At 59.7% G+C, this 12,560-nt stretch overlaps 1 protein-coding gene across 2 annotated transcripts; it reads right to left on the bottom strand.

Moving 5' to 3' along the window:
- Positions 1 to 1,836: 1,836 nt before the first annotated feature.
- Positions 1,837 to 8,307, bottom strand: LOC144937238 (uncharacterized). 2 transcript variants are annotated; one of them, XM_078864620.1, is made up of 3 exons: positions 7,237 to 8,307; positions 6,451 to 7,113; positions 1,837 to 2,054 (listed from the first exon to the last, which is right to left on the bottom strand). In XM_078864620.1, the coding sequence occupies exons 1-3, from the start codon at positions 8,101 to 8,103 to the stop codon at positions 2,043 to 2,045; spliced, it is 1,542 nt and encodes a 513-aa protein (XP_078720746.1). In that variant the 5' UTR covers positions 8,104 to 8,307; the 3' UTR covers positions 1,837 to 2,042. The 2 variants fall into 2 exon arrangements, with proteins under 2 accessions (XP_078720746.1, XP_078720747.1); XM_078864621.1 differs by having other exon boundaries at positions 6,832 to 7,113.
- Positions 8,308 to 12,560: the final 4,253 nt, after the last annotated feature.

The raw sequence follows: 12,560 nt of genomic DNA, 5'->3' as shown, positions 1-12,560 counted from the left end.
TCACAACAGGATTGAGGCGACCAGAACAGAGACGACCACTGCCTCCGGTGCTTGTGCGAGCCAAGAAGATAACGCCGCATCAATCTCGTGTTGACAAATATGCGCGCACGGACACACATTTCCACCTCCGCTACGGTCAGGACAATTTAATTATTGGGAGAACGCCCACAGTGTACCGCTGTGAACCGCGCTAAGTGATGGTGCACCGTTGCGGGCCACCCCACGCACGCGCAACACCGCTCAGCGCACACTTCCACCGCGTGATTGGCCGGTTTGATCCATAATTGAAGTCTCGGCAACAGGCAAACACGTGGGACAAAATGTTCCCTTTGTTGCCCGTGAATAAATAGAACCCCCAAATTGGCCAAATATGAAGCAATAAGGAGGGACGCGACGAGTGTGTGCATACGATGTGTTCATGCCAACAACCGCTACTGACGTGCGAGACCTGCACATTATAGGGCGAAGCCATCGTGCGATATTCACCGTGTCAGCAGTGCGCCAAGGCAGGAGAATTCGTTGCGTGGATTTTGCATTTCCAGTAATGTAGCGAGCTGGTTGGCCGTGGTCTCAACTGAATGGGATTGTCGAATTCGCCAAGAGACTTGCCGCGTCCGACGGCTTTCATTTTAATAACCTGCTAATCGTACCCAGAACCAATGGCGGAGCCAGGATTTTCAGGTAGGGGGGGGGGGTAATCCCTCCAGCAAGGGGCCGTCCATAAAGGATGTCACGCACATAGGGGGGGGGGGGGGTCAGACATTTGTGACAATGTGTGACGAGGGAGTGGGTTGAGACGTTACATCAAAATGCGCAACTTTAAATAAATATAGACAACACGTTCTACTTAATTAAATATACTTTTTCATAAATGTGTTTTCCTACAACATCAGAGTGCAGCGCCACATTAAATACGCACTACAATGACAATAGTTTAAAGCGACTTGAAGCATGTTTCATTTTTGGGGGGGGGGGGGGGGGGGGGGGCAGAGCTTTGTGACGTCATATTGTGACACCGTGTGACGAAAGGGGGAGGGGGGTAAAAAATCGTCCAAAATCGCGTGACGTCATTTATGGACGGCCCCCAATGAAAAATGCTAGGAGTTGTTAGCAAGTAAGGAGTTGTTAGTAAGTAAGGACTTGTCCCTCGCTTTTTATTCGACGCATGTGCGGCGATGGCGCAGCCATCGATCGAGGGTCGAATTCGAACCGCGTTGTGTGATCGGCATCGCGCTCTCTGGAGGTGCTGATGCCTTCAGGGAAGTCGTGTACTGTATACGCAACTGCGCACAATTCTGAGTCACTTATAACTGCTTTGCCGTTACTTACTGCCAATTATGGACTCAGACTATTGTCCTATCATCTCATAGAGTCCCTGGCACGTAATAATATGCTACACAATGGCAGTGGGGGTCGCAGAATGCCGATTTATTACTAATAAACCCCAATGATTCGATCGAAATGAGGGATTTCGATCGGATCACTGGCGTTTCGTGATAGCTGTGTAGAGAGGAGCCGACACGAGATTGCAGGGGTCTCGTCCTTTATTCCTTTCCTTCCATTCACACCTGTCGCCAGCCGTCCCAATCCCGTTCCCGCCAAAGGCCCCCCTTTCCCGCCCGTTCTCTCCTTATATCACCTCGATCACCCCTCCCCCTAACCCATCTATTGGTGGGAATCCTTCCCCTGACACCCCTACATCACCCCCCCCCCCCCGGAGAAAAAATAACCGTCCTCGGTTCTGCCTCCCCCATGGACCATTTAAGTCTCCCCATGCCTCCCACCACTGACAGTGACGACAGCCCTTACCCCCCCCCACAACCATACAATGCAATATAACACAACAAATCAATTGCGCGGCCTGCCCAGGTCTCCAGCCAGCATCCCGTAACAGCCCGGACATCCACAGGCAGCAGATGACCGTGGCGGCCCCCTCCTTCGAAGGCCCTCTCGTCGCGGTCCCTGGTTCGGTGGTGCCGGTGTCGCCTTGCCTGGCGCCGCTGTCTCTCCGGCCCCCGCTCGTGCCGCCGCTCCGTCAGGCCTCACATGGGGTGCTGTAGGTGACAAGGGAACACAGGGCACCGAACCCCCTGCCGGTCGGCGCGTGGTGGTCGGCGACCTTGGCCTGGGTAGGGATGATGATGATGTTGGCAGTGATGTTGGTGGTGATGTTGGTGAAGATGACGGTGGAGAGATGTATGGCTTAAGGCGGGTGGGGTGTACAAACCATCGTCGCTTACCCAGTTGGACCTGGACGCACTGCGGTCGGAGTGCTTTGATGACCTCGACCGGCCCTTTCCAGGGTCGGTGCAGCTTTGGTGAGAGGCCAACCGGCACCTGAGGACAGTGTAGCCATGCCTGGTCCCCGACTTTAAAGGGCTTGGCTGTCACTGTCCTCTCCCGTATCCGTACATTACTCTCTTGGCTCGCGGCCGATGCGGCCTCCGCTGCTTGGCGGGCCTCTCTCAAATAAATGAGGGAGGTCTTTAGTGCCTTCGGCCATGCGTCGGCTCTTGCCGGAATGTCCGTCAGCTGCACCTCAATAGGCGGAACGGGATCCCGTCCGTACATCAGGAAAAACGGCGAGAACCCCGTCGCCGCGTGTGGGGCCACCCTGTACGCCGCTAAGACCGATGGAATGTGGAGGTCCCAGTCGGAATGGTTTTCGTCCACCACTTGGGACAGCATGGCCGCTATGGTGCGGTTAAGCCGCTCTACCATCCCATCGGTCTGGGGATGATATGGAGATGTTCGGACCTTTTTAGTGCCCAGGATAGAGCAGACGTCCTTCAATAGCTGTGAGGAGAAATTCCTGCCCTGATCCGTGAGCAACCGCTCCGGTGCCCCCTTATCAAGGACATAGCCTCCCACGAAGGCATCGGCGATGGTCTGTGCCGTTTGGTCCGGGAGGGCCCACGCCATCGGCCACCTCGTGCAGTACTCGACTCCGACCAACAGGTATTTATTTCCCCGTGGCGTGACCGGCAGCGGTCCCAAGATGTCCAACGCAACCAATTCGTTGACCCTGGTCACCGTGATGGGCTGTAGGGGCGCCCGGCTTACCCGGGGTGGCGGCTTTCGCCGCGCACATTCGACGCAGGTAGCGACCCATCGATGCACGTCAGCGGTCATACCTGGCCAAAAGTACCGACCCTGTAATGTGTGCAGTGTCTTCCGCCCTGCCAGGTGCAGCAGCTGGCGGCCGTGTACGTCCATAACCAATTGTTGACGCAGCGACTCCGGAACTACCAGGCATCGCCGGCGCCCTGTCGGGTCCCATCGCATGAGGAGATCCTCCCATACGATGAACTCCTCCCCCCCTGCCTCTGCTGAGGCGCGTAGTGTTCGCAGTGGGGCTTCCTCCAGCTGTAGCCGTCTCCAATCGTCCAAGGTCAGCCCCAGGTCGTGGTCGGTCAGCTGGACCTCACCCTGTGCGCCCTCCGCCGTGCGTACAGGAGCGATGACCGTCCCCTCCGGCCTCGCCTCCTTGCAGCGTGCCCCGCCTGTGGTGCATGCACAAGGGCCCTGGGGCACCAGTCGGGACAATGCGTCTGCGTTGGCATGTCTGGTCCCTTTGCGGTGCACTACTTGGTACCTGTACTCCTGCAGGCGTTCTATCCATCTGGCCAGCTGGCCCGAAGGCTGGTCGATGCGGAGCGAATACTGCAAGGCCGCGTGGTCAGTGCGGACCGTAAATTTGCGACCATACAGGTAGGGTCGGAATTGCTGCACAAAGTGAACGACTGCCAGGAGTTCCCTACGTGTGACGCAGTAGCGCTGCTCCGCTGATGAAAGCACGCGACTACCATAGGCGATAACCACCTCCCGACCCTGCTGGACTTGCGACAAAACACTGCCGATGCCCACATCGCTGGCGTCCGTGTCCAGGATAAAGGGGAGGCCAAAATCCGGAAAGGCCAATGGTGGTGCATCTGTCAGACGTGAGCGCAGCTGCTGGAATGCCTCTTCCTCCAGAGGGCCCCAATAAAACCTCTGGTTCTTCGCCGTCAACACGTGCAAGGGCTTGGCAATGGTTGCGAAGTTGGGCACAAACCGGCGGTAGTAAGAAACGAAACCCACAAACCGGCGTACCTCCGGAACCGTTGTGGGAACAGCCCAGGCCCTCACGCAGGCCGTCTTTTCCGGGTCTGTAGCCACTCCCGACTCACTGACGACGTGGCCCAAGTAGCGTACCGACGACTGCATAAGGTGGCACTTCGACGGCTTGAGCTTCAAGTTCGCGTTCCGGAACCGCAGGAACACCTGACGCAATCGGTCAATGTGTTCCTCGAATGATCGGCTGAAAACAATGACGTCGTCCAGGTAGATGAGGCACGTTTCCCATTGGAGGCCTGCCAAGGCCAACTCCATTATGCGTTGGAACGTTGCCGGCGCCGTCTGGAGGCCCATAGGCAGGCAGTTGAACTCGAACAGGCCCTGTGGTGTCCGGAATGCTGTTTTAGGCCGGGAGTCCGCGTCTAGTGGGACCTGCCAGAACCCGGACAACAAATCCAGCGTACTGAAAAATTTTGCTCCCGCCAGTGCATCCAATGAGTCGTCGATACGTGGTAGGGGATATGCGTCGGCCAGCGTGACGGCATTGAGGCGTCGGAAGTCCACACAGAATCTCAGTGACCCATCTGACTTCTTGACTAGGACCACCGGTGCCCCCCAGGGACTCGAGGATGGAGAAATTATGTCGGCCCGCAGCATCTCCTGCACCGCTTGTTGAATGTGCCCTTTTTCCATTGGGCTCATTCTATATGTGTTTTGGCGCAGGGGTGCGGCATCTCCCGTGTTGATGTGGTGCTGTGACAGATTTGTGCGCCCTAGGTCGAACGGTCCCCGGCTGAACACGTCCGAGAACTCCTGCAATAACGAGTGCAGCTGCTGTTTCTGGTCGGGCGGCAATCCCGGCTCAGGCCCCGCCAGCTGGTCCATCCACGATTTGGCCCCTCTGTCCTCGGACTGGCTGATGCTGCCTACAAGCTCGGGCTCTGTCCCTGGGGCTCCTAGTGACAAGGGACTAACGTGGGCCAGAACTGTTCCCTCCTGCACCGTCGCTGTTCTATCGGAGGTGTTCAGCACCTGAATGAACAGATGCTGGTTCCTCTGTACAATAGTTTCGGCCCCCACCAGCGCATGACGATCCATGGCCGCTGACGCCGGAGACACCAGGATGGGTGAGTCTGGTCGGGCTGTCACGAGGGGGGACCGATATTGCAGCGGAACCAGCATCTGGGCTGCCGGGGGAATGGAGACAGACTTACTGACCAGAGCCTGCACGTAGGGTACACCCCGGCTGGCCCCCTCCGCCTTTAGGAAATGGAGATGCGTTCCCTGGACTTCCACCCGCCCATTGGCCAGATCGATTTTCATTGGCATCCGCCTCAGAAAGTCCGTCCCCAACAGGCAGGGTACGGGCAACGTTGCGGAGACAAGGATGGGTCCTGCTACCGAAAGCTGCCCAATCTGTATCGGGGCTTCAACCTGGCCCAGGAAGCCCATGCTGCCTCCATTTGCTGCAATGAACGTTGTCTTGACGGGGACTAAAGGTCGGATTTTATCCGGCAGCATCTCATGCATGGTGCTCGAGATGATCGTGGCTGATGCCCCCGTATCGACCAAGATACGTGCCGACACTCCCGCGATTTCACCGACCAGGACCGAGGTTCCTGACGTGGCCGCTACCACCCGCCTTGCCAGCTTCCTCCATTGTGTGGCTGAGTCCGGCCACTGACCAGGCGGCGTCTCGTTATCCTGTGGTGCATGGTGAAATGATGGGGGATGGGTGTGGATGGACTGAAGATGGGGTTCCTCCCTTTGGAGTGCGTCACAGCAGGGTGAACGCGCCCTTGTTACATAGTGTGGGCTTACCCCTGGGTTGCGGGCTGGGCTCTCTATGTAGTGCAAATTGCCCCCCCTAGGTGACGTAGGATGGGCCCCCCTTGTGGTGTGGGGGGGCCCCCCCATTGTAGGGGGCGGTGGGGACTGGGGGGTGGGCCTTCCCGTGAGCCCCTCCCTTTCCTTTGTCACGGGGGCGTGGTCCCCCTGGTTCCGTCTCGCTCTGTCGCAAAGCGGTGGTGAGGCGGGTCGTGGAATTGCTCCAGGGCGCAATGTCAATCGTGTGGGCTGCCTCCGCCCCCGGGCCGTTGCCCCTGGCAACTCGCCGGCGTTGCAGGTAACTGGTGACGTCACGCCCGCCGGCGACGTCACGCCCGCCGGTGACGTCACGCCCGCCCGCGAACCCACGCCCGCCCGCGAAACCACGCCCACCCGCGACGTCACGCCCGCCCGCGAAACCCCGCCCGCCCGCGAAACCACGCCCACCCGCGACGTCACGCCCGCCCGCGAAACCCCGCCCGCGCGCGACGTCACGCCCGGCATCGACGTCGCTGCCGGCCGCGACGTCACTTCCGCCCGCGACGTCACCTCCGCTCGCGACGTCACCTCCGTCCGCGACGTCCCTCCCGGCGTCGGCGCGACTCCCGGCGCGGTCCCCGGCCTCGGCGCGATCCCCGACGCGGTCCCTGGCCCCGGCGCGATTCCAGGCGCGGTCCACGGCCCCGGCGCAATTCCCGGCGCGATCCGCGACACCACTTCCGACCGCGACGTCACTTCCGGACGCAACGTCACGTCCGTTCGCGACGCCACTCCGGGTCGCGATGCGACCACAGGCCCCGGCGCTATCACCTTCCCCCGACCAGAACAGCGGGGACCGGGAAACGACACCACCGGCGCCCACCCCGAGGAGACTCCCGGTGAGTTCGCGGCGTCGGAATTGTAATTACCCGGCCCGCCCGAGAGGCCGGGTGGGACGGCGTCACTCGCCTGGCTCCTGTCGGCGTTCGGCCCCGGCAGGTTCCAGGTGACGTTGGCGGCCTCCGGCTCCGTGCGGCACCCCCTCGCCACATGCCCCTCGCGACCACAACGGTGGCAGACCCACGGGGCGTTGCGTCGGGGGGGCTCGGCGCGATGTTGTAGAGGCGGCTGCCAGCGACGCGGCGGCTGGTCCCTCTGCTCCGCCAGTCCCCGGATCGCCGCGTACACCTCCCGCAGCGATGGCTCCGTCTCAGACGTCGGCGGTCCGTCCCCAGATGCCCCACCGGCAGCCTGTGGTGACGATGCAGGTTCGGCGGTTAGTGTCGCTGGACCAAGTAGCGCCGCGGCAACGGCTCGGCTGTTCCCCCCCGCCGCGCCAGCCACCGGGCCCACGGGTGGCGCCCGGCCCATGACCTGCTCGTGGGCTTGGATGGTCCGGGCAGCCCACAGCGAGGTGCGTTCTTCCGGCGTCACTACGGGCATTACAACGCCGGCGCGGCAAGCGTAGGCGATGAGGTGCTCGACCACGAGGTCCTCGAGCGCTTCTTCAGCCAGGCGAGGGAAAGCTCTCCTCGCCAACACGAGCAGCGCCCCCCTGTAGGCTAAAGGGGATTCTTTAGCCCCTCGCTGGCGATCCTGGAACCGTTTAAAGGCTCCTTCCGCCGGGCAATAGATCTCCCCCAAAGCCTCGTAGGCCGCCTGTAGCGTGGACTTGCTGTGCGAGGGAAGGGAGGTGTAAGAGGAGAGTGCTTCTTTGCCCAGAACAGATGGCAGCGCTCGTAGGGCCTCTTCGTCTGTCCACTCGAGAGCGTGGAAGGCAGCCTCGAATCGGCGGACAAACTCCTCCCAATCTTCTTCCTCAGCCACAAACTTGTCGACGGGCCCCAGCCGACGCGGCCGTCCGGCCACCTGCTCTCCGTGTTGGGTGTTTAGCCCTGGGGGTTTTGGCGGGAGCGGCGGCGGCTGGCGTGACGAGGTTGGTTGCGGCTCCTGCCCGGCCGGCTGGTCGGCGTCCGGTTCCCGTGGCCTCTCCTCCCGTAGTACGCGTGGGGGTGGGGGTCCCGGTGCCGGCGGGCCCCCCATAGGGAGCCTCTGCAAGAGCTCCTGGAGCGCCCTCTCCACGCGGGCCATGCGGTCCTCCATGCGATCCTCCAGGCGATCCGGGCCCCCTTCTGCTGCTTCTGACAGCAGGCCCCCTTGTTGCCCAGGATGTGAAGGATCCCCGGCCCCTGCTTCCTCCTCCCTCGGCTCCCTCCCGCGAGGATTCTTCTTTGTAGCCATTAGGATCCCACCGCTGCCACCAAATGTAGAGAGGAGCCGACACGAGATTGCAGGGGTCTCGTCCTTTATTCCTTTCCTTCCATTCACACCTGTCGCCAGCCGTCCCAATCCCGTTCCCGCCAAAGGCCCCCCTTTCCCGCCCGTTCTCTCCTTATATCACCTCGATCACCCCTCCCCCTAACCCATCTATTGGTGGGAATCCTTCCCCTGACACCCCTACAGCTGCATCGCCAGCCAACTGGAACTCTCTCTCACTGCACAATCACAGCAGCATCCAGGCACCTTCATCCACGTTCAAGGCACAGCTCAAGGCTCTCACCTGTTCACGAACTCATCTGTCCAGACTCTCACCTGTCCAGCCTCTGACTTGTCCAGGATGTCATCTCTTCAGGCCCTCGCTTGTCCAGACTCTCCCTCGTTCAGACTCTTACCTGGTCTGGCTCTCACCAGTTCTGGCTCTCACCTGTTCAGTCTCTCACCTGTTCAGGCTCTCGTCAGTCATGCCGGCATACGAGTGACTTTGAGTTCTAACTCCGCACCACCAAGTTCTCAAACGAGCATTACGTCCGATTCGCGAAATCTAAATTGTGATGATGATTCTCATTGTAGTGGTGATATGCGCTGGGGTAGGGATCGTGTGTCAGCGCGTAGTGATTGGCTGTGTGTGTTGGTGACGCGCGCTGACGGTGGGGGATCAGGGGTCAGCGCGGGGTCATGGGTTGTGTGGTGGTGATTGGCTGTGTGCCGGTGACGCGCTTGAGAGGGAGTGATCGTGTGGCAGCGCGGCGTGATTGGTTGTGGAGTGGTAACACGCGCTGGGGAAAACGGATCGTAGGAACAGCGCGGCGTGATTGGTCAACTAAGGAGCGATGCTCACGTCGAGGTCCGCATACACTCCGTCTCCCGTGAGCGGGGACTATATAAGGGGATGCGCACAGGCGCAAGGGGGAGAGAGTACCAGCGAAGACGGAAGACGGAGGAAGAGGCGGAACCCTGGGACCCGGAGCCGAACGTCCGTGAGAGAGCCGGCTCGTGGGACTCGGAGGTTGTGGCCCACGCCCAAGCCGGGGTGGGCCTGTAGGCTTCACGGACGTTACAGAGTCAAGAGCAGTGTGTGTAGCCGGAGGGATAGAAGCTACACGAGTCAAGTGCAGTGTGTGTAGCCGGAGGAATAGAAGCTACACGAGTCAAGTGCAGTGTGTGTAGCCGGAGGAATAGATGCTACACGAGTCAAGTGAAGTGTGTGTAGCCGGAGGAATAGATGCTACACGAGTCAAGTGAAGTGTGTGTAGTCTGAGGAATAGAGACCACTCGTTGTATAGTGACAAGTCAAGATTTAATAAAAAGTGTGTTACCCGTCAAGGAGTTTCCTGCCGTCATTCGATACTTCAACTGGCGTCAGAAGTGAAACAGTCTTCCAAGCATGGATACAAGGAAGACCCGTCGGACTCACGAGATTGACCGCGAGGATAACCTTGACGACTCGGGCCAGCTGCCATCGGGGGGTGAGGAAGAAGAAATGCCGACGCCGCAGGATCCGCCGAGGGCGCCGGACGAGCGATTGGGGACCGAAGCCGTGCTCCGCGAGGCGCACTCCCGTCTGGCGGAGCTGCTGCTCGCCGCCGCGTCCATCCTGGCGGAGATCAGCACGTCGGGAGGAGCGGGGACGTCGGTGGACTTTCAACAGGGTCGCCCCGGGGATTCCCGCCAAAATGACTGGGGGATTCCCGCCCTTTCTACTGCGCGGCCATCTTTTGGCGGGAACGGCGAGCACCACGTGGCGGCGGTTCTCCAAGCGCGCCTGCTTACGTCATCGACGCGCACTGCGGACCGCCATCAGACACCCGCCATTGGGGCCGCCATCTCGCACACCGACGGAGTGGCGGAGAGGAACCACGAGGCAGAGGATGCCTTCATCTTTCAACAGCGCCTTCTAACATTGTCAGCCTTCAAGGCGGATGGCGGGGACTGGGCCCAATTCCAGCGCAGATTTCTGGCGCATCAGGAGATGTCCGCCTGGTCCGACGCTACGGCGCTGCGGGCACTGCCTGCCATGTTGGACGACAACGCGCTCGCGGCCTTCACGTCAGCACGGAGGTCGGACCGCTCCACGCTTAAGGCCGCGTTGGGTCTCATGGCCAAGGTCTACGGACTTCCCTCGGCGTGTCGCCATCATTTCTACGCAAGGCGGAAGGCGGACACGGAGACCGTGCTCGCCTACCGGACGGCGTTGCTGGCTCTCGCCGACGCCGCGTTCCCTCGTATGGACGAGGAGGGCCAGGACGCGATGGTCTTGGAGCAACTGCTCAAGTTGGCGCAGGACCTGGGGGTCCCCATCAACACTGCCGACGAGATCGATATTTCTTCCTTGCGGGTCGCAACAAGTATACAGGCGCACGAGGTCCTTCAACGTAAACAGGGGGTCGTCTGCAATGCTGCCGTGGCCTCAGCTCTGGGCCCGGTGGTCACCGAACCCCAGGTTGTCAGCCCACGAGAGGAGGCGTTCACCACGGGACGACCGGGGGACTGGAGGTCGGGGGGTCGTTCGCCTCTGCGATCGGCCCGCAAGCTGGAGCAACCGAGATCTCCGACGACCCTCATCACGTGTTATAACTGCGGCCTCCGGGGCCACGTGGCGTCCGGTTGCCGCGCTCCACGTCAGCGCGCCATGGGACCTCGGCTGGACGACAACCAAGGCCCCAAGTCGTCCCTACTAACCCCGGCAAGTCGCGGCACCTCACATGCTCGGCCTACGTGCACGACACACATGGGCCGTCGCGTTGCGGCGGAGGAGAGCCGGTTAGGGTTCGGGAATTCGGTTCGGCGAGGGGGGTTCGGCCGGGACCGGGGGGACATTAAATGGTCGGAGTTGGGGCACAGAATAGTGGCTGCCTCGGCGGGATCATCCGTCGTTACGGGATTCATTGATGGGGTCGAGGTCAGGGTGTTAGTGGACACGGGGGCGTCGGCGACTATTATATCGGACCTCATTTACAACATTCTCCCCGTCCAATGTCGACCGCTGCTCCCAGTGGACGTGCCATTTTACGCCGCTAATGGGGGATCGTTGGGCATTATCGGTCAGATTAGGGCGTCCATTTGCATTGGAGATATAAAATTGTCGGGACCCGTTTTTGTTTCTTCTTCCTTGGCGGTTCCTTGTCTATTGGGCACTGATTTTTTGGCTAAAATGCCCGTTAAAATTCTCATCGATCAGCGTTGCATTGAACTACCATCGGGTCGCCGTATTTCATTTTTGACGAACCCTACTGAAATTCGGACGGCGTGCGCTACGATACAAGCGTTAGCGACACAGACCGTGCACGTGCCCCTGGGTTCACAGATGTTAATTCCCCTCCGGTTGCGGAAACCGTGGGTGGGGGAGACCTCGGAACAAGGCATGCTGTTGGGTCCTTCAAATAGGGCTGTCGGGGGTCTCGATTTGTCGGTGGCTCACACTTTGGTTCGGGCTGACAAGGACCCGTTTGTGATGGTTTTAAACGCTGGGTCGCGGCCGGCCGTTATTCAGCAGGGCACCGTGCTAGCTCACGCGGCACGGATCCCTGCGGAAGAGCGGCTGGTTGCGCAGGTTGATCCGAGCCCCACGGGGAACATTACAGCGACGGATGACCTTGTATGGGTCGATTCGCTGTGCGCGGACTCGAACGATTTGTCAACGGTACAGTTGGGTGCGCTGCGGGCGTTGCTGATAGAGTTTTCTGATGTGTTTAGTAAGCATAAGTATGACATTGGGTGCACGAACCTGTTACGCCACCATATTGAAAAGGGCGATGCGGCACCGGTCAGGCAATATCCCTTCCGACTGAGTCCTACTGAGAAGGAACACGTTCAGTCGGCCGTCAACGATATGCTGGAAGCCGACATTATTTCGCCTTCTTCCAGTCCTTGGGGAGCACCTATTGTGCTGGTTAAAAAGCTGGACGGGTCCTTGCGATTTTGCGTAGATTTCCGTCGCCTGAATAAAATCTCTGTGGCTGACGCGTATCCGCTCCCCAGAATGGACGAGTCCCTCGATGCATTGTCTGGTGCGCGATATTTTTCGACTCTTGATTTATTATCGGGATTCTGGCAGTTGCCACTCGACGACGAGTCTAAACCTAAGACAGCGTTTCGGACTCCAGGGGGCCTGTTCCAGTTTAACCGGTTACCCATGGGACTTCATTCCGCTCCCGCGACGTTTCAGCGCCTTATGGAGTTGGTTTTGTCGGGCTTGCAATGGAATACATGCTTGATTTACCTTGACGATGTCATTGTTTTCAGTAAGACGTTTGAGGAACACCTCCAGCGATTGAGAGGGGTGTTCTTGAGAATGCGATCGGCTAATTTAAAGTTTAAACCGGCCAAATGCCACCTTCTTTGTAAGTCCGTTAGATACTTGGGCCACATTTTCGACTCTTCGGGGATCTCTACCGATCCCGCGAAGACGGACTGTGTCA

The sequence above is a fragment of the Lampetra fluviatilis genome, chromosome 18, assembly GCF_964198595.1.
Source record: "Lampetra fluviatilis chromosome 18, kcLamFluv1.1, whole genome shotgun sequence".
Lineage (NCBI taxonomy): Eukaryota > Metazoa > Chordata > Hyperoartia > Petromyzontiformes > Petromyzontidae > Lampetra > Lampetra fluviatilis.
The sequence above is the reverse complement of the archived record's forward strand: the minus strand, read 5'-3'. Positions and strand labels throughout refer to the sequence as shown.

Bases quoted from the DNA above. Each gene is read 5' to 3' on its own strand.
- LOC144937238 (XM_078864620.1), bottom strand. From the start codon at position 8,103: ATGGCTACAAAGAAGAATCCTCGCGGGAGGGAGCCGAGGGAGGAGGAA. The intron at 7,114-7,236 runs GTCATGGGCCGG...TCGTCACCACAG, and splicing joins CCATCCAAGCCCACGAGCAG to GCTGCCGGTGGGGCATCTGG.